Here is a 22715-nt window from a genome sequence, read left to right as displayed (position 1 = left end):
GATTTAGCTTGAACTTGAGATATATGCCTCCCTGTATATTTCTCTCTGTTTTTCTCTCCCCTCTCTCACAATCGCTCTCTATCCCCCACAGATGTAAGTAATGAGTAGAGTTTTGTATTCTACAGCCTGTATGTCCTCAGATCAGTTTTCAAAGTACCACCAGGCACCAACCAACCACCCCCTCTGTACCCCACAATGCAATAACATGACCCCTCCTCCCCCATAATGCAATAGTGTGACCCCAAAATGTATAGTCTGACTAGGCCACTTACTCTGGACAAACACACAAACACAAACACATACACACACATACACACACACTCCACATAAACAAAGAGGACAACAGACAGAAGGAGAATGACAGTACATTAATAATTAGCCCATCAGAGAGTTTCTAATCAGAGAGAGAGAGTGAGAGAGAGAGAGCGCGCGAGAGAGAGAAAGAAAAGTGGGTTAATACCCTGTGGCAGAGAGAAACGCTGAAGAAACAAAAGCCCACCAAAAACATATTTAGAGAAAATATCTGAATTCTCTATGACAGTCCCTGGAGCCCTGAAAAATACGACGTCAGGTATGAGAGAAACTTTCTCTCTTCTACGGATTCATTAAATCACGCTAGTGGACGTCTACACATACCTGATCTGAAAAGGAAGAATGAACGTGTCAGAGTAAATGACAAATGTACTTCATTTCATGGATAACTAAGAGGTAATCTATGTTTCAGATACCTCAGATGAAAGGAGTAACAATGTGACAGCTGTTTTATATGCTCCTGTATAGTTTATATGTTCTTAAGGTTACAACATGTTATATAAACTATACAGGAGCATATGGGACATTTTCTGCACCATACACCTGAAAAAATGTGTGTGTGTGTGTGTGTGTGTGTGTGTGTGTGTGTGTGTGTGTGTGTGTGTGTGTGTGTGTGTGTGTGTGTGTGTGTGTGTTCTACCTCTTGGATGCTGGGACGTATCGTGAGCAGGTGTGTCCGTCCCAGGCGCAGTAAGGATCTCTGGCAAGGCAACACTCTGCACACACCTGACCATACAGGTGACATCTGCTCAGGGACACCTGGGCTAGCCCAGCCCCCGAACCCACATATAGCTGTTGCTATGGAAACAGAGATGGGGGGAACAAACTACCTCAGGGAAGGGTTCAGTCTAGCACACTTGGCTCAGCTAATCACCTTGCTATATGTTGTTGCTGTTTACACTATAATATGGTTCATTGTGAGAAAGAGACCTGTGTTTTTCTGATCTCTGTTTTTTTCATTGTATGTGTGTGTGTCCATGCGTGCGCATGCATGTGAGTTCACATATGTGATTTAGTACACCCACATTTCCAGCAGCATATAGTACAGTACACTCGTGGAAAAAAAGGGTTCTTTGGCTCTCCCCATAGGAAAAACCTTTGAAGAACCCTTTTTGATTCCAGGTAGAACCCTTTCCACAGAGGGTTCTACATGGAATCCAAAAGAGTTCTACTTGGAACCAAAAAGGGTTCTACCTTGAACCAAAAAGGGTTTTCCTACGGGGACAGCCGAATAACATTTTTGGAACCCTTTTTTTGAAGAGTGTATCCTCAAGGTTCTCACCTCCAATATTATTATTACTGGAAGTCAGTCCCCCTAAATCTGAAACTGGAAACACTTATCTCCTTCACTAGCTTTAAGCACCAGCTGTCAGAGCAGCTCACAGATCACTGCACCTGTACATAGCCCATCTATAATTTAGCCCATAAAACTACCTCTTCCCCTACTGTATTTATTTATTTATTTAGCTCCTTTGCACCCCATTATTTCTATGTCTACTTTGCACTTTCTTCCACTACAAATCTACCATTCCAGTGTTTTACTTGCTATATTGTATTTACTTTGCCACCATGGCCTTTTTTGCCTTTACCTCCCTCATCTCACCTCATTTGCTCACATTGTATATAGACTTATTTTTCTACTGTATTATTGACTGTATGTTTGTTTTACTCCATGTGTAACTCTGTGTTGTTGTATGTGTCGAACTGCTTTGCTTGATCTTGGCCAGGTCGCAATTGTAAATGAGAACTTGTTCTCAACTTGCCTACCTGGTTAAATAAAGGTGAAATACATTTTTTTTATAACTCTAAAGGTGGTTTAAACAACAAACCCTTCAACAACGAGAGAGAGAGAGAGAGAGAGAGAGAGAGAAAGGTGTTTTGTATGGATCTGCCTGGACTCGTCTGAACCAGGGATTCCAAAACAAGCACTGAACGAAAACATGGAAAACACTGGGGGATGGGTTGGGATGAGATGAACACACATACACACACACACACACGCACGCATGCATGTACACACACACACACACACACACACACACACACACACACACACACACACACACACACACACGAGGCTGTGGCAGATGAAGGGAGGCTGTGATTGGAGTTGAACGGTCTGCTGACATCCCTGACCCTAAGATAGCGAGGGAGGAGGTGAGGAAGAGAGGGGAGGAGGAGGGGAGGAGGAGAGGGGAGGAAGAGAGGGGAGGAAGAGAGGGGCAGAAGGGAAGGAAAGAGGGAAGGTGGCTGTGGATTGTGCAGTTAGTACCCTTGAAGCTACAGTAAATGAGAAATGTAGGGGGCCATAGAGATGGAAAGGAGGGATAGAGAGAAGCGGGGAATTCTTACCTGTTTAGAAGAGATCTCCATACTCAGGATGGGAGTGGGAGCCTAGAGGAGAAAACACACATTATCTCCACTATACACACATACAGACTGACTCGTACTTTCTACTTAATACATAAAGTAGTTATCTAATTAGTTATGCTTGAGAAAAACCAAGCTCATTTTGCAGCTACGGAGATGGCCTCAGGTTAGGGAGTTCAACCAAGGAGTGTGTGAATCAACGAGAGTGAATAAACTCACTCTATGTCTGTCAAACTAGAGAAACACACTAACTCTCCTCTCTATACCCCCGGAACTCCTGCTGTGTGTTCACAATAGAAAGGTATTCATATTTTACTGCTGTTTAAAGAGTTGACAACCCTTCAATCAAGAGCTAATGTCATTGCTAAATGAAAATGTTGGTTGATTAATATTAATGGACAAATCACCTTGAATTCCAGGACTGAAGGAAATTCAGGATATTCGTTTTTTAGTAGTATGAGTAGCTACATGCAGATATCCTTTTCTGCCTGCAGTAGAGATAATATGACTTAGAAAAAGTCAGTTATCTGCATCATTGTGGTATACGTCTGACAGATCTGGTGTAGACGTATTCAACTTCTCCAAACCCTATGTGAATGAAGACAATATTTAAAGGTGTGTGTGTGTGTGTGTGTGTGTGTGTGTGTGTGTGTGTGTGTGTGTGTGTGTGTGTGTGTGTGTGTGTGTGTGTGTGTGTGTGTGTGTGTGTGTATTACCTGGAACAACGAGAGCTCCTCCAGAATCACCTCCTCAGTAGACCAGTTCTCCTGAGGAATGCTCACCACCTTCAGGACTGACCCAGCATCTGGACAACACACACATGTTTATATTTTCACATGCTTATGAAATACATGCACATAGTCCTTCTCTTTCACTAGCTTTCTAGTGAGAGAGATCTACTGAAATGGCACTGATTGGCTCCAAACAGACTATGATGTTGTAGCGCTCTCTGCTGGTCAATCTGAGCATGACAGCAAAGACGGGATTTCATAATTTTTTTTATTTTTATTTATTTAAACAATACAAAAAAACATAAAACATACAAACAACAGCATACAGACACACACAAACATCAATGACATCACACCTGCCCAGTTGATTTTACATTTTTAAGAATATGTTTTTCAAGATGATTTACGCGAAAAGTATAGTCCGACCCATCAGGTACCTCACTGCATCCTCATATGCCATGTCTTGAAATTTGCAGACAGAAGGATTAAAAGTACATTTACATTGTAATAATAATTCTGACAGCCAACTTTCTAACTACGGCCATAACTTTTGGACTTTATAGCGTTCCCAGAAGCCATGGATTATTGAGTCATTGTTAGTTTTAGATTTAAGACATTACTCTGCCCTTGTGATGTAGAATTTGTGAATTGTGTCTCTTGTATAATTCATTCTATACATTAGTTTCTACTGGATTAAGCGTACATTTTCGTTAACTGTAATGTTGTTAGTTACAGTGCCTTCAGGAAGTATTCACACCCCTTGACTTCGCACTTATTTTGTTGTTTTAGAAGGTGAGATTAAAATGGATTTAAATGTCCTTTTTTTGTCAACAATCTACACAAAATACTCTGTACTGTCATTTAGGTCAGCATTGTGGACTAACTACAATGTTCTTGATCCATCCTCAGTTTTCTCCTATCACGCCCACTAAACTCTGTAACTGTTTTAAAGTCCAAATTGAAATCCCTGAGCTTCCTGCCTCTTTGGCAACTGAGTTAGGAAGGACGCCTGTATCTTTGTAGTGACTGGGTGTATTGATACACCATCCAAAGTGTAATTAATAACTTCACCATGCTCGAACGGATATTCAATGTCTTTTTTTTTTACCCATCTATCAATAGGTGAGCTTCTTTGCAAGGTATTGGAAAACCTCCCTGGTCTTTGTGGTTGAATTTGTGTTTGAAATGCACTTCTCGACTGAGGGACCTTACAGATAATTGTATGTGTAGGGTACAGAGATGAGGTAGTCATTAAAAAATCATGTTAAAACTATTATTGCAGAGTGAGTCCATGCAACTTATTTTGTGACTTGTTAAGCAAATATTTGCTCCTGAATTTATTTAGGCTTGTCATAACAAAGGAGTTGAATACTCATTGACTCAAGACATTTCAGATTTATTAATTTGTAAAAATGTCTAAAAACATAATTCCACTTTGAAGTTATGCTGTATTGTGTGTAGGCCAGTAACAAAAAATCTCAATTTAAATCAATTTTAAATTCAGGCTGTAACACAACAAAATGTGTAATAAGTAAAGGGGTGTGAATACTTTCTGAAGGCACTGTATGTTTCAAGTTTCCCTCCATCTTGTGCCAATATCAGTTCTTTTTAAGTCTTGGTTCCAATAGTTTTTATTTTTTCTAAGAGATTGACAGTTGGATAGGCTTTCTGTAAGGTTTTGTATATCTTACCTATCATATGAATGTCCTTTTCTCACTCAAATATGGTAGGGGACATGGGATTTCATATGGAGCTCATACACAGAGTATCAACAGTACTGCAGGATGGAAATTAAACAACATCTAACATTCAAACAGTCTTAACATTTTCAGGTTAAAGAGGAAGGCTGAGAATAGAATGTTAGGGTTAGTGAAAAGTGTGTGTGTGTGTGTCCATCTCTCACCTGTCCCCAGGAACATGACTTCATACTGTCCGTCCTCAGCCATGACGCGGTCCACCACTATCTGTGTCAGTGTGTAGTCGACACGTACACGCGTGAACACAGGTCGGCTGGTCAGGGGGTAGACGGAGCGGAACATGAGGGGGTGGAAGCGGATGAAACTGACCACCTCATCTGAGAAGTCTTTAGTGGTCCTTATCCTGGGATCATACGTCTTACTGGGACACTGGGGAGAGGGGATAAACAATAATGTTTAGACAGTATGAAAGCCTACCTAGAAGCAGATAGTCATCTAGCTAAGTACCTTAAGGACTAATTTAGGATTCCCTGTCATTAAAGACTGACTTCAGCTGTTTTTGAACTATTTTTTTAAACTTGTCTCCATCTGGTGGTGAGCTGAAGTACTCCACAGATTCAGGTACATTCCGCTACTTCTGGAGTTCACAACCCTTCTACCCCGTCTGTTCCTCCTATTATACAGTTAAAAATCATCTCTCAATGGCGCCATGCATATCCCCGAACACACATATACACACATATACACACATGTACACACATATACACGCACATGCACGCACATACACACATATACACACATATACACACATATACACGCACATGCACGCACATACACACATATACACACATATACACGCATATACACACATATACACACATATACACGCATATACACACATATACACGCAAATGCACGCACATACACACATATACACACATATACACGCATATACACACATATACACACATATACACGCACATGCACGCATATACACACATATACACACATATACACACATATACACGCACATGCACGCATATACACACATATACACACACATGCACGCATATACACACATATACACGCATATACACAAATGTACCGACACATACAGTGCATTCAGAAAGTATTCAGACCTCTTGACTTTTTCCACATTTTGTTACGTTACAGCCTTACTCTATAATGGATTAAATTGTTTCCCCCCCCTTCATCAATCTACACACAATACCACAAAATGACAAAGCAAATGTATAAAAAAATAAGAAATGGAAATATCACATTTACATAAGTATTCAACCCCTTAACTCGGTACTTTGTTGAAGCACATTTGGCAGTGATTACATCCTTAGGTTTTCTTGGCTATGACGCTACAAGCTTGGAAAACCTGTATTTGGGGAGTTTCTCCCATTCTTCTCTGCAGATCCTCTCAAGCTCTATCAAATTGGATGGGGAGCGTCACTGTCCTGCTATTTTGAGGTCTCTCTAGAGATGTTGGTGGAGTGCTGCAGAGATGGTTGTCCTTCTGGAAGGTTCTCCCATCTCAACAGAGAAACTGGAGCTCTGTCAGAGTGACCATCAGGTTCTTGGTCACCTCCCTGACCAAGGCCCTTCTTCCCCTGATTGCTCAGTTTGGCTGGGTGTCCAGCTCTAGGAAGAGTCTTGATGGTTCCAGGCCACTGTCTTCTTGGGGGCCTTCAATGCTGCCGAAATGTTTTGGTACTGTTCCCCAGATCTGTGCCTCAACACAATCCTGTCTCGGAGCTCTACGGACAATTCCTTTGACCTCACGCCTGGGTCAACTGTGGGACCTTATATAGACAGGTGTGTACCTTTCCAAATCATGTTCAATCAATTGAATTTACCACATATGGACTCCAATCAAGTTGTAGAAACATCTCAAGGATGACCAATGGAAACAGGATGCACCTGAACTCAATTTCGAGTCTCATAGCAAAGGGTCTGAATACTTATGGAAATAAGGTATTTCTGTTTTTTATTTGTAAAAAAAAACTGTTTTCACCATGTCGTTATGGGGTATTGTGTGTAGACTGATAAGGATTTTATTTTAGTTCATCCATTTTAGAATAAGGCTGCAATGTAACAAAATGTGAAAAAAGTCAAGGGGTCTGAATACTTTCCAAATGCGCTGTACACACACACCAGTCATAGTCACTCATGTTAATCAGTTCCACAAACACAGCAGGAAAGGAAACATACGACAGTGATCACCGTGACGACTTAGTGACATCAACAAAGCTGCCGCCCAGACTGCAGTTTATTATTGTTCATCAGCACTGAGACTAGGTCATATATCACACACGCACGCACGCACGCACGCACGCACGCACGCACGCACGCACGCACGCACGCACACACACACACACACACACACACACACACACACACACACACACACACAGTCACACACACACAAACTTTGACTTCGGTCACACTCACACAGAGATGCATTATGCGTACAGGCACACATAGTAGATGGGTGTTTATTATTGTTCATCAGGACTGTGTCATGTACCAGGATTGGGTGATATACTGTAAGTAATTTAAGTGGAGGAGAGGGGGGTCTTTCTAAATAATCCTGTACAGAAACAGTATGCAGTCATCTTGTTTCCCTACTTACGCCGAGGGAAATGGAGGGGGGTAGGGCTAGGAGAGATGCGTGTGTGTGTGTGTGTGTGTGTTACCGTACCGTTCCAGGGCGAGGGTAAGGTATTCTCCCCTCATATTCTACCCAGCGATGGTCAGGTCCTTCCTTGTGAGCGTAGGGTCCGTTGAACACAGCTCGTATGTCAGCCATGCTGTACACACACACCGCCGAGCCACGGAACACAGAGCTGGGGGAGAAACACAGTCTAATAGGTATAGTGGGAAGAATAACCTGAGAAGTACCGTAGAGAGATGTCTCGTTATATAACAGGTTGTTTGGATCCTGGATGCTGCTGATTGGTTAATAGGAGGGAGTTATTCACCACAATCCCCAGGTAATGCCTTTTAACAGTTCCATTTAAACTGTCAATGTGTATCCACGGTCCCACACAGCCCAGCCAGGCAATCAATACACTTTATCTCCCCTGGAAAAAAGCATCTAGACAAATCTCCCCATGCTACTAGTCTAGCTGTCTGCCTCTCCGACCTGTGGAACAATGTAGCAGTTATTCTTTTGTGATCTCCACTGTGCCATGCTTATGAACGTGACAAGACTGACAGCTTCTCTGAGCCTGGCAAATGCATTTATCAGGATCCTTATAATGGGTATATCAAAAGAAATGGCAATAGAAACAAAGGTTAAACAAACGAAGATGCACAGAAAAAAATGTGGTCATTTCAGTTGCCTGATGCGACTGTGTGTTAGCTTTAGTTGGCTAGCTAGCAAAGGAGAAGTAGCTAGCCTGCATAGCTACATGTCAATTATTTGTTTAGCATAGCAACCATTACAAATAAAATGGATATAATGAACAACCAGCCCATTTGGCTAGAAACTTCAGAATCTCAGAACTAACGACTGTCTTTTGCCCGGACTGTTTTGTACTCATTAAAATAACGTTTTACGTGTTGGCAATCATTTTATAAAAGTAATAAGGACCTCAAACCTGGACATGATTGTGATTAACAACTTCCTAAGTGCTGTTTTCCTGGCCCTTGGCTTCGACTCTGGCCCTCGTCGGGAGTTATTTACACGATAATCCTTGATTTCTCATGCCTTGTATGGTATGGTGTACTAAGTGTTTTACCTGGATGTGGTGAAGACTCCATACACAACAGGGTTCTTGTCATCTCTGGTGGGGAGCAGGAATATGTCCTCTACAACACACACACATAAAAGGTAAGAATGTGGCATTTAGTGTGTGTCTGTAAATATGGAAGCATGCAATGTGTGTGTGTGTGTGTGTGTGTGTGTGTGTGTGTGTGTGTGTGTGTGTGTGTGTGTGTGTGTGTGTGTGTGTGTGTGTGTGTGTGTGACTTACGGAGCTCGTCAAAGTGTGTGTCCACTCCGTCGGGTCCAGGGATGGAACACACCAGTCTGGCTTTGAGGAACGTTGTCCACTTATTGGTCAGACTCCTCAAACCTCCCACGTCATTCTGAAACACAACCACAACACAACCATAACACAACCATTGCACAACCATAGTCTGACACACAAATACAACTGAAATCAGTTTTGCAGGTTTAAAACCATGAAACAACCACAATCTAGTCCACAGATCTGACATATCAAGTACAACACAACTGCAAACAATTTGACAGACCTTGAAATCGTAAACTCCTCTTTGAGACCAGTTTAAATAAACCAAGATAAAGACCAAACTCTGATTATTTGACTGGCAGAGGACTGACAGTAATGATGATGGTAGTCGGAATGAGCTGACAAAGGAGGGCGAGACAACTGAAGAGGAAAATTGCTGACAAGGAGGAGAGAATAGGTTAGAAGGATTTAGTAGGACAAGAATAGCAGTATGAAGGAAGCATTGAAGCCAGAGAAAGGGGGAGAAAATCTAAAGAAGTAGAAAGATGAGAGAGGAAGAATTGAAGGTAAACTAGCAAGCTCGTTAATTATGAATGTTTTCTAATTAGCATATGTATACCCCTGGCAGAGTGCTCTACTCAATAAAGCAATGCCCTTCTCAGGGTTAGTGTTAGGGTAGGAGTACTCAAATATACATATAAAGTACAGGGCCCCTTTATCCAGCACAAGGGCCCTAGACTAACCTCCCTATTGAACTTGGACCGCAGCCTAACCTATCGCTACAGACATGCAATTATAGAAAAGGCAGGGGTAATGGCTTTAGCGTTTTCTAAATGGGATTATCTTCAAAGATGACTGAAAGTCTGTTATTCCATTTATCCAGAGAGGAACCCCTCTATGGTCTGCTATAGACACAGGACAAGGAATCCCTCTCCTGCCTCATCGACCTTACAGCTTACTCCCAAGTCGTAAACACTCCAAGTGCGTGTAACTGGGAATGTTGCAATAGAGCTTGGAATTTTTATAGTGGGAAGACTCCAGGGACAGCCTCCCTACTACCAGAAAATACCAAATCCCACGTACCTGGGATCCAGTGGTGTAAGTAAAGATACTTTAAAGTACTACTTAAGTCATTTTGTGGGTATCTGTACTTTACTTTACTATTTCTATTTTTGACAAGTTTTACTTTTACTCCACTACATTGCTAAAGAAAATAATGTACTGTTTACTCCATAGATTTTACCTGACACCCAAAAGTAATCGTTACAATTTTAATGCTTAGCAGGACAGAAAATGGTCTAATTCGCACACTTATCAAGATAACATCTCTGGTTATCCCTACTGCATCTAATCTGGCGCACTCACTAAACACAAATAATGAATTTGTAAATTATGTCTGAGTGTTGGAGTGTGCTATCCATAAATTAAAAAAACAAGACAATTGTGCAGTCTGCTTTGCTTAATTTAACGAATTTAAAGAACTGTGAAAATGGAAGGAGTTAAAGCTGGGGGTTTGGGCTACAGGAAGGGGCTAAGAACTAGAGGTAGAGCATGAAGAAGGAGTAGTGGTGGAGCAGGACCCAAATGGTACTGGACCAACTCCTACACTGTCTTGGGACCAGACCTTAGACTGCCCTGTCAGTAAAACACAAAGTGGGCCGTTCCTCTGTCGGCAGACTACACAAGAGGAATGTACTAGGAGGTATTGTCCCAGGGGGATTTAAGCACATCTGTGGAGAGGCCAGCTCTGTAGCAGAGGAAATAGATCTATCAACGTACACTCGTTCTGTTAGATATCTGTCCTCCTCCTCGTCTCTTCCCTGACCTCTTCTCCAAACATCCCTCACTCACCTTCCGTCACCATTCTACACCTCTCCCCCATCTCACCTTGCAGACGCGTGCCACGCGGGACAGGACACTCTTATCGTTGCCGTCACGTGATGACTCTCGGAAGAAGAAGTAGATCTTGTCATCGTCTGGGTTGTAGGTGTCTGACACAGGATGGGCTGATACAAACCTGGCCTCTAGAGAGAGAGATGGGGTTATAAGTGCAACATTGTTCATACTTACAGCCTGACCCTGTGGATACAGCAGAGTGTCTTATTTTATTCTTCTTTTGTCTCCTCTGACTACCCTGAGTTATGAATATTAAAATAACTCCAGACAAAGCCTTGGAACAGAGGAAAGGAATGAGACAGAGGTGGAAGAAAGTATGTGGCTGTGCACTGAGGAAATGAACCAAAGCCTCTGGGAGGATTCCTTAGAATAGGCTAATGTAGGCCTGTAGAGGTCTGTAATTTGTATCATAGGTACACTTCAACTATGAGAGACGGAATATAAAACAAAAATCCAGAAAATCACATTGTATGCAAATTAATTACTTAAAAATCATACAATGTGATTTTATGGATTTTTGTTTTTAGATTCCGTCTCTCACAGTTGAAGTGTACCTATGATAAAAATTACAGATCTCTACATGCTTTATAAGTAGGAAAACCTGCAAAATCGGCAGTGTTTCAAATACTTGTTCTACCCACTGTACATAGATGAGAGAGCATCATAGAATAGTGCTTGTACTGTCTGTGTAGACTAGGGCCCTGTGTACTGTCTGTGTAGACTAGGGCCCTGTGAACTGTCTGTGTAGACTAGGGCCCTGTGAACTGTCTGTGTAGACTAGGGCCCTGTGTACTGTCTGTGTAGACTAGGGCCCTGTGAACTGTCTGTGTAGACTAGGGCCCTGTGTACTGTCTGTGTAGACTAGGGCCCTGTGTACTGTCTGTGTAGACTAGGGCCCTGTGTACTGTCTGTGTAGACTAGGGCCCTGTGAACTGTCTGTGTAGACTAGGGCCCTGTGAACTGTCTGTGTAGACTAGGGCCCTGTGTACTGTCTGTGTAGACTAGGGCCCTGTGTACTGTCTGTGTAGACTAGGGCCCTGTGAACTGTCTGTGTAGACTAGGGCCCTGTGTACAGTCTGTGTAGACTAGGGCCCTGTGTACTGTCTGTGTAGACTAGTGCCCTGTGTACTGTCTGTGTAGACTAGGGCCAAGTGTACTGTCTGTGTAGACTAGGGCCCGTGTACAGTCTGTGTAGACTAGGGCCCTGTGTACTGTCTGTGTAGACTAGGGCCCTGTGAACTGTCTGTGTAGACTAGGGCCCTGTGTACTGTCTGTGTAGACTAGGGCCCTGTGAACTGTCTGTGTAGACTAGGGCCCTGTGAACTGTCTGTGTAGACTAGGGCCCTGTGTACTGTCTGTGTAGACTAGGGCCCTGTGAACTGTCTGTGTAGACTAGGGCCCTGTGTACTGTCTGTGTAGACTAGGGCCCTGTGTACTGTCTGTGTAGACTAGGGCCCTGTGTACTGTCTGTGTAGACTAGGGCCCTGTGAACTGTCTGTGTAGACTAGGGCCCTGTGAACTGTCTGTGTAGACTAGGGCCCTGTGTACTGTCTGTGTAGACTAGGGCCCTGTGTACTGTCTGTGTAGACTAGGGCCCTGTGTACTGTCTGTGTAGACTAGGGCCCTGTGAACTGTCTGTGTAGACTAGGGCCATGTGTACTGTCTGTGTAGACTAGGGCCCTGTGTACTGTCTATGTAGACTAGGGCCCTGTGAAATGTCTGTGTAGACTAGGGCCCTGTGTACAGTCTGTGTAGACTAGGGCCCTGTGTACTGTCTGTGTAGACTAGGGCCCTGTGTACTGTCTGTGTAGACTAGTGCCCTGTGTACTGTCTGTGTAGACTAGGGCCAAGTGTACTGTCTGTGTAGACTAGGGCCCGTGTACAGTCTGTGTAGACTAGGGCCCTGTGAACTGTCTGTGTAGACTAGGGCCCTGTGTACTGTCTGTGTAGACTAGGGCCCTGTAAACTGTCTGTGTAGACTAGGGCCCTGTGAACTGTCTGTGTAGACTAGGGCCCTGTGAACTGTCTGTGTAGACTAGGGCCCTGTGTATGTCTGTGTAGACTAGGGCCCTGTAAACTGTAGACTAGGGCCCTGTAAACTGTCTGTGTAGACTAGGGCCCTGTAAACTGTCTGTGTCGACTAGGGCCCTGTAAACTGTGTGACACACTGTCAATTCCCCAGTAAGTGTGTGTGCTGTAGCTCTACAGTAAGTGTGGTGTCTTGTAAAAGTCAAACATGAAAAACTGTACTGTTTCTTTTGTGGAAGGATTGACAATAACCTCCATCTATCGCACCCTGAGAACACAAAGCAGCTCTTTGTATCAATGAAAAGACTGGGAAGTGAAACACTTAATGACAAAACTAGGTTATGAATGAACTCACCTGCTTCAAACAATCTTTGTGTACCGAGAGGAAGGATGTAGTCAAAAGAACCAGGCCAACAGTTAGTGAGAAATAATGGCATGTCATTATGAATGGCTCTACACGCTAATAACTCATAGCTCTACAATACGTGTGTATGTTTGTGTGTGTCGTTTGCCTGTGTGTGTGTGTGTGTGTGTGTGTGTGTGTGTGTGTTGTGTGTGTGTGTGTGTGTGTGTGTGTGTGTGTGTGTGTGTGCGTAGTGTGTGTGTGTGTACCGTTGATCCAGGAGTCCTCTGAGATGTCAGTACGTATGTAGTGCTGGTCGGGGGGTGGGCCCAAGGAGCGGGTGAACGTTGTGTCTTTACCCAGGAAGTCTGATGCCGTGCCAGCATACATGAACTGGTCTGCAACCAATCAGAGACAAGAAGGGTTAGACCTGGACCAATGAAAATGAGCGTCAAGTACAACCGTAAATGTGAACCAAATAGAGTAACAAACCCAGTTCTGATAAAAACAAGACAACAAACCTGAACAAACACAATCAGACAATCTTTATTTAAGCTGTGCCTCATACTTTCAGTAATATGACATTCTTTGGCATGAGATTATGTTTCTGTAATCACTTTTCTGTAAGACGATAGGCAGAGCAAACATGTCTCCATGAATCTAGCCTTGACAACAATGTTTCAGACAATTTAGGAGTTGGCTTAGATGACGATATCTTGCAGAATTCAATCTGTCTTACTTCTTCAAAACAACATGCACACAAGCACACACATGAACATGTACACCTACACGCACGCACGCACGCACGCACGCACACACACACACACACACACACACACACACACACACACACACACACACACACACACACACACACACACACCCCCTTTGGGATAGCAAAGAGTGTCATGAGGGAGACAGGGGGTCACAGAAACACACACTCTGAGTCTGAGTGTTTATAGTTTCATGCCAAGTACGTTTGTTTATTACATTAAGAAATAATTATCCCTGCAAGAGACACTGATTTGGACAAGAGTGCTTAGCTTTTTTTTTAGATATTCAAAAGAGAGAGTCGGGCCCTAGAGTGTGAGAGTACATGAGTGGTGTACAGGGGCTTTGATCACCAGGAGAGGAGAGAGTGGGATGTAGGGCTGCATGTGGTTGTAGTAGGATGGAGTCAGGGTGGGGCAGATCAACTGTCAGATGGTAGGGGTGTGGTCTGACCTGTGAGGACAGACGTGAAAGGTTGCCAGGGGTCGTAAGGGCATTTCAACCTCCCGGACTCCACTGTACCAGACAACAACTGGAACACACCCTCCTGGAAAGAGCGACAGAGAGAGACTGTGTAAGCAGTAAGGAATGCAGTTTGTGTCTGTGTGTATGTGTGTGTGTTGTGTCTGTCTTGTCTGTCTGTCTGTCTGTCTGTCTGTCTGTCTGTCTGTCTGTCTGTCTGTCTGTCTGTCTGTCTGTCTGTCTGTGTGTGTGTACGTGTGTGTGGTTGGTTTATGGGTGTCTATGTGTGTGTACGTGTATGAATGTGTACGTCCATGCATGTATAATTCTCCCTGACCCTACCACTCTGCGTCCTGAGATCTCAATGAAGGCACATATTGGGTGGAAGGCTCCTGTCCCACAGGCATACACATGGGTATGGTTAAAGTTATGGAGCACACGCACAAAGTTGGCACACTCCAACTGAGAGAGAGAAGCAGAGGAGAAGAACCAATAAGACACAGACAGAAACAAACTATATTTTAATTAGTGCTCTGAATAGAGATTTTACTGTCAGGCCAGACATTTTCCAGGTTGTACTCACCTGAGCATTCTTGCCTGCCAGTTTACACATCTCCACTGTGTCTCTGGAGGATGGCCAGCTGATCTGGGAACAGATAGACAGGGAGGTTTACGTAAGAGACAACACACTTCAAATAATAACCCTGATCCTACAACAGATGCTACGAAAACCATATCACACAACACAAAAGAACAAAGCATACTGCACAAAACCCTCAGAGAAGAAAATGTACTTAAATCAGATTTTTTTTTCCAGAGAATTTACAAATTGTTCTTCCCGAGAAAATGTCAAGAAATTACCGGGAATCCTGGTATTCTGGTTAAAACCAGAAGTGCTATTTAAAAGCATATAAAACCAATGGATAAATTGGATATGATTATACCACTGTAAATGGAAAAATATACAAATGAAGCTAACAGATTCTTGTTGTATTCGCTGCAATTTAATCAACTCAAAATTATCTCAAAGTCACCACACTATTTAATTGATGTAGCCCAGTTTTAACGAATGCCTATGAAGCATTGCTGGCCGACTGGTAAAATATTATGAGGTTATTACAGTAGTGAAAATGACATTCGCATTAGCAAAGGTGTTGTGCCAATATATCCTCCAAACACCGGCTTCGAGGGCATTATCACTTTAATACAACCGGTTGCCAACATATTCAAATAATGATTGACATATTTTGATGAATTTATTCAAACTATTTCATCCTTCCACAAGATATAGCCCTGACACAAATCTAGGGTTGCTGCCCAAACTGGCTGGTCGTTCGTTCTATTGGTTCAGTTGCTAGAGACGTGACCCAGTCGTTCAGTCTTTTTGTTCTGTATCTATGGACGTGACCCTGTCGTTCAGTCTTTTTGTTCTGTATCTATGGACGTGACCCTGTCGTTCAGTCTTTTTGTTCTGTATCTATGGACGTGACCCTGTCGTTCAGTCTTTTTGTTCTGTATCTATGGACGTGACCCTGTCGTTCAGTCTTTTTGTTCTGTATCTATGGACGTGACCCTGTCGTTCGTTTTAAATGTTCCATTGCCATACTGGCTAGCAAGGTTTGTATCCCTTGCTTGCTAGCTAGCCAACTATGGCTAATTTGCAGTCACGTCAAACAGTGCAGACAGAACAACAACAGATGTTGCATTTGTATTTATTTGGATACATCCATAACAATGAGCTAATGAGGCGCGATTTCACCTGGCAAAGAAAATGTGCTCTCTAGTCAGGACACTGTTGTTCAGAGGAGCTAGCAAACAACACAGCTAACACAATTACTTCAAACAAGCTGGAAAGACTGGAAACTAGCTGCACTTCGTTTCCTTTTACCTTTTTTTAATTTACATTTCTTTGTATATATACCTACCCTGTATATACCATGATCTCTGGCTGAGAAACGCTGCCTGCCTGTCTGTCTTGTCCCGACTCCTACACGTTCATTACTGTGGGACAGGTGGAGATCGACTTTGAATATTGAAACAATGTTGCACATTTTGGAGAAACAGACAGTAAGGTTTATACAAATCTTCGCTTTTGAAAACTAAACCTTAGTCTAAAAGAAATTTGAGATAATGTCTAGATGCTTTTTATAGTGGAGATTAAGTTTATAATTTGCCTGGCTCGGCTGATGAGACAGTGGATTGCACAGTCAGATGGAACAGAGCAAATAGGCATTTAATGTCATAGATTTAGCTGGTGGTAATTTATGGAATAGGCACTGCTGGAATGCGTTTTTTACCAATCAGCACTCAGGATTAGACCCAACCATTGTATAATTCCCTATAATGCATGGTATATCACCACGGTACATTTAAATGGCTATAATTAATTCTTATATGTTCTATGTTTGAGCTGCTTTTGAAAGCAAAAGTCCAATTGAAAATATTATTGGCATTGTTGAATTCGATTTTCATAATAGCAAGCTGGGACTGATGGTTTGATTAGCTAAACTAGCAAGTCTGTTTGTTTGGTTACCAATGAAACTACTGTAGCTATCTAGTAAAGTTGCTTGCTACTTCAGTGGATGTGGAACACATTTCTAGTGTCAAATTAGCACATTTCTAGTGTCAAATGAACACATTTCTAGTGTCAAATGAACACGTTTCTGGTGGCAAACGTGTTAAATTATGACCATGGAATAAAAGGGATAATCAACTCGGTGCTCTATGCGTTCTCTGGAAAATAATGCAACTCTGTGGAAGGTCTGCTAGTGTGTCGTGGAACACACCTTCCACGTTGTTCATTATTTTCCATAGAATGCATAACCCCTCGTTACATAACCCACTTATTGTGCAGCCAGGTCACCCGTGATACAAGTCAGTATTCAACATGCAGCCATGACTGAGGACATTGGGAGATGACGTGGAAACCGGCCACTAAGAGCAACAGTGAGCGCTGTTACCTTCAAGTATGTTTCGATTTTGCTAGCGCATTGTGGGCGTTGTGGGCAGTGATGGCAGATGGGCATAAGAATCTGCCTTGGTGCCAAAGGTTGCATGTACGAATCCAGCAATATAAAGTTGTTTTTGAGATTTTTGTTTTAAGCCTATCTAGGGCTGGCCCCGGACGACCGAAAGTCGTCTGTTGTTTTGAGCAATTAATTGGTCAACATTTTGAAACGTGTATTTTTCCATATATAGACACATTCTATGTGTTTTAATCAAATCAACTATATGCACTGAGATTTTCTGATACTTTAAGTGCACTGTTTAATTAAATAATAAAGACACACAAATGACTAGAGCGAATACAACCACAATTGATTTGATTGTACTCTGAATTGCTGCGCTGTGTTAAAAATAAACGACAGCAAGTGACTGTTTTTTTGTAAAGCCTTTATTACAGCAAAGACTAAAAACAGTCGCATTCATTCATGAATGCAATTTCCGAAATGGAATTGTTTATGCTAATTATTCAAGAGTCGCTTTATTATAAAAAAAGTAAAAGCTTGATTTCCTTTCAAATCAAGTAATGAATGATTGATTGATACAGTAGCCTATATAAGTATTGAAATATAGGCCTATGTAAGTTATGGTATTAAGACTAAACAGAATGCGCTCTCAGGCCTACATGGTGGTTATACAATGCTACTATACTAAGCCTACTAAGGATAACTACATGACTTATTATACTGATGATCATAATAATAACAGTAATAATAACAATAAGAAGGAGATCAAGGGTTATTATTATTATAAATACAATCTCTGACAATTTGGAACAGTGTAAACAATACTAAATAAATTATAAATAATACCAGAGGCTGGTCTAACAAAAAAAGTGTAAAGTCTTTTTTACAGCAGAGCAAAGATTAAAAACAGCAGAATGTGTGAAATTGTTTATTCGACATGTTGTGGTTGCCTATGGTTTAATGCTCAGTAGGCTATTTGACACTCAAACAGAAGCAGGTGTCACGAGTTCCGCCGAAGTCGGCTCCTCTCCTTGTTCGGGCGGCGTTCGGCGATCGACGTCACCGGCTTTCTAGCCATCGCCGCTCTATTTTTCATATGTCCATTTGTTTTGTCTTGTTCCATACACACCTGGTTTTCATTCCCAATCAATCTACATGTATTTAGTCCTTTGTTCCCCATCATGTCTTTGTGTGTAATTGTTCATTGTTAATGTTGTATGTTCATGCGAGATACTTTTATAGTTTATGTTCCGTGTTTTTGGGCACTTATGTCACTTTTTGTGCCTATTGTTGAACGGAATAAAAGTGTGCCTGTTTACTCTACTCTCCTGCACCTGAATTCGCCTCCCTTACACAGCCTTAACAGCAGGTTCAGTCTTATTTCTTTAGATATACACTACCGGTCAAAGGTTTTAGAACACCTTCAAGGGTTTTTCTTTATTTTTACTATTTTCGACATTGTAGAATAATAGTGAAGACATCAAAACTATGAAATAACACATGGAATCTTGTAGTAACCAAAAATGGTTAAACAAATCAAAATATATTTTTTTGCCTTGATGACAGCTTTGCACACTCTTGGCATTCTCTCAACCAGCTTCATGAGGTAGTCACCTGGAATGCATTTCAGTTAACAGGTGTGCCTTCTTAAAAGTTAATTTGTGGAATTTCTTTCCTTCTTAATGCGTTTGAGCCAATCAGTTGTGTTTTAACAAGGTAGGGGTGGTATACAGAAGATAGCCCTATTTGGTAAAAGACCAAGTCCATATTATGGCAAGAACTGCTCAAATAAGCAAAGAGAAACGACAGTCCATCATTTCTTTACGACATGAAGGTCAGTCAATACGGAAAATTTCAAAACCTTTAAACATTTCTTCAAAGGCAGTCGCAAAAACCATCAAGCGCTATGATGAAACTGGCTCTCATGAGGACCGCCACAGGAATGGAAGACCCAGAGTTACCTATGCTGCATATTTCATAAAAATAATGTATTATAATTTACTGGTTTCTCGCCATTAGCTCAGGAAAGAGAATGGGTTTGGGGAGGATATCCCGGTAAATCTCGGTGAAGGTTCCTGCTATTAAAACCTAGACAGGAATCAGCCTGTCTTAACAGTGATCTTAATGTGTAAAGGGGGATAATGTTGTGCTCCCTTTGTATGTAGACTACCCGATGGTCACACATGTTATAACTGGCTTATATTCTTAGCGTGTTCACCCCAACCCACTACCAAGGAGAGCTATCGCTGGGGTTACACAGACTCCACACACGCATACACGCACATCAGTGTATTAAGATTCCATACTATTGCCCAGCAGCATGGAATTCATACAACAAGTCTTATGTCTTATGATTTGACATACTGAGTACACAGTACATTACAGTACAGTATAGTACAGTACAGGTCTGGGCACGTGAGAGGATTTTGGCATGAGCTGGATTTGAGAAACCCATAAACATAAATCCTATAGCACCAATCAGTGAATGCATTGGTTTCACAACAGGAGGATTGGATCACGCCTGATCTCACAATCTGAAATGTACCTGGAATTTACTTAGAACTTGGCATATCATGTGATTACTTGTTTTGTTTGGGATTCATTGAAATAAGTACCATTTTTGCAACAGGTACCATTTTGTATCAGGTAAGTAAGGATTATGTTGAGTTCCTTGGTACCCATGGTAAAATGTCAATGTAGCCATAGTTGTAAATATCATATTTTTACCAGCTGAAATAGGACAGTAAGATAATGTGTTACAGACTCAAGAAAATGAGACACACCTATGAATGTGCACTCCATTTGTCTGTCTGAGTGTGTCTAATTTCTGTCTATTTATCTTATGCATGGATATACTGTATCCACACAGCTCTACACACAGAAGACTCTAGTCTAACTATCTAGTCAGCATCAGTATCAATAACCAGAAAGGCAACATTTAGAGAGCAGCACTCAGACTTACAGTACATCAACGAGATTAAGATCAAATAAACTCAAATGTCTGGCGCAGGGATCAACCACAGCTGCATAAACACACACTCACTTCTACAACCTCTGATGTATGGCTCTACCAACTGCAGCTGTGTGTGTGTGTGTGTGTGTGTGTGTGTGTGTGTGTGTGTGTGTGTGTGTGTGTGTGTGTGTGTGTGTGTGTGTGTGTGTGTGTGTGTGTGTGTGTGTGTGTGTGTGTGTGTGTGTGTGTGCACATGCGCACGTGTGTGTGAGCGTGCGTGCATGTGTGTGGTCTTATTTTAGTTCAAAGTCAAGGTCAGTAGTTATACAGTCTGATAGACAACATAGTGCACTTGACTGTTGATAATTCCATCCACTCTACAAACTCTTCCCACGACTACAATACATCACTGATTAGGCTGCATTCCTCCCAGATCCACTCCACATAGCTGTGTCAATAGTCAGGTGGAAAATATGCAGCACAAGCACAGTCAGGTTGGCTAGTTGTTTAAATGACTGTTTAAATGACAGATATAATGATGGGAAACTAAATCTAGTATCTAGTAATGATTCCATGGAACATACGTATGCGAGCTTATCGGAAAGTGGGTAATTGTTGGGTAATTCCATGAGTGTCTGAGGTGTGGCAGGTCTGAGATGTGGCAGTTTGTGTCTGCAGACGGTAATAGCTAGTCAGCTGTTAACATTTGAGTTCTGCCCAGGGCTTTTCTGCTGGGGAGAGATTCTAAGGCTGTTTCCTATATGTGCAGCTCATACCTTTTTCACATTACCGTCCAAATTATACTGTGCTGGCTTACATATGCTCTTTTCATATTTCTATCTACATTTTTGTCAATATTAAATTATTGACACAGCCTTGTTCTGTTTATTGTTCTCTACCTATATAGTACTCCAAATACCCAACTCATGTTGTTAAGTTCAAAAGAATGCAAGATAAAAATTGCTGAAATGATTCAAACTAACGAGGATTTGGAACTTTAAAGCCAATTATCTCAGAATCATCTTTTTGCAGATAGAACCTTATAGTCCCAAGCTCTCGATTGTCCTTCCCCACACAATTCCATGTACTGTATTAAGCTATTTGGATAAAGATAGCTCCCCCAAACTCCCTGCATAATAAGTGTTGCTGGTGTAGCTTAAGCAGACCTTCCTGGGGGCTCTGCTGAGGTTGTCAGGGTCCAGTAGGTAGACTGAGTCTTTGGCTCCCAGCAGCAGCCTGCCTCTCTCCTCATCCAACAACACAGAGTGGGAATGGAGACCATCAGTAGGACTCAGGAACACTGATACACTACCACCCTGGATCAGCTCTGAGAGAGTTAGAGAGAGAGAGAGAGAGAGAGAGAGAGAGAGAGAGAGAGAGAGAGAGAGAGAGAGAGAGAGAACAATTTGAGGGAACATTCCTCTGGTACTGTTTATGAGTCTCATCAGAAAGACACAACAAATGGGGTTCCATTACAATGATTCCCAAATGATTTGCTGGGGACTCTGCTACGTCGGTCATGATCAGTCCTTGTTGGGTCATGGCTGGTACTTCAGAAACAGGATTTTGTATATTTTAGTGACATGCTTTTGGGTTGGGTGTGTCACGGTTCAGAACATTTTGGCAAAAACAGTTTAGTAATTCAAAGAGGAATGCTGTAATTTTGATGAGACATCATTTTGTAGGGCTGAACACCACACACTGTAACTGAACTTAACACCATCCAGACTCTCCATGGTGTGTGTGTGTGTGTGTGTGTGTGTGTGTGTGTGTGTGTGTGTGTGTGTGTGTGTGTGTGTGTGTGTGTGTGTGTGTGTGTGTGTGTGTGTGTGTGTGTGTGTGTGTGTGTGTGAACTATTAGCTTTGGAGAGAGAGATTTGAAACGTCTTTATTCTTTTGGGACTTGTGTGAGTGTAATATTTACTGTTTATTTCACTTTTATTTATCCATTTCACTTGCTTTGGCAATGTAAACATATGTTTCTCATGTCAATGAAGTCCCTTGAATTGAATTGAGAGCGAGAGAGAGAGAGAGAGCGAGCGAGAGAGAGAGAGAGAGCGAGCAGGAGAGAAAGACACAGCAGACTTAGATACACACATTCTGATGCATGGAAAAAGTTTGGTCTGGTATGTCTAGAATTCATAGAATACACATGGTTTACCGAACCTGGTAGTGCAAAGTAATGTGTGTATTGGCA

At 42.0% G+C, this 22715-nt stretch overlaps 1 protein-coding gene across 2 annotated transcripts in view; it reads right to left on the bottom strand.

Moving 5' to 3' along the window:
* The window catches only part of LOC106561202 (semaphorin-3D), a 58266-nt gene that overhangs the window by 12250 nt on the left and 23301 nt on the right, over positions 1-22715 (bottom strand). For both annotated transcript variants that reach the window (XM_014124899.2, XM_014124900.2), the window contains exons 3-15: positions 21685-21845; positions 15180-15242; positions 14939-15058; positions 14588-14681; positions 13633-13761; positions 10984-11120; positions 9097-9211; positions 8863-8932; positions 7821-7965; positions 5317-5539; positions 3399-3487; positions 2665-2706; positions 953-1110 (exon numbers count right to left, since the gene is read on the bottom strand). In XM_014124899.2, the coding sequence (XP_013980374.1) occupies positions 953-1110; positions 2665-2706; positions 3399-3487; positions 5317-5539; positions 7821-7965; positions 8863-8932; positions 9097-9211; positions 10984-11120; positions 13633-13761; positions 14588-14681; positions 14939-15058; positions 15180-15242; positions 21685-21845 (1546 nt within the window). The remainder of the gene's footprint in view (positions 1-952; positions 1111-2664; positions 2707-3398; positions 3488-5316; positions 5540-7820; positions 7966-8862; positions 8933-9096; positions 9212-10983; positions 11121-13632; positions 13762-14587; positions 14682-14938; positions 15059-15179; positions 15243-21684; positions 21846-22715) is intronic.

Source organism: Salmo salar, chromosome ssa10 (assembly GCF_905237065.1).
Source record: "Salmo salar chromosome ssa10, Ssal_v3.1, whole genome shotgun sequence".
Taxonomy (NCBI): Eukaryota; Metazoa; Chordata; class Actinopteri; order Salmoniformes; family Salmonidae; genus Salmo; species Salmo salar.
This window is presented reverse-complemented; position numbering and strand designations above follow the sequence as displayed.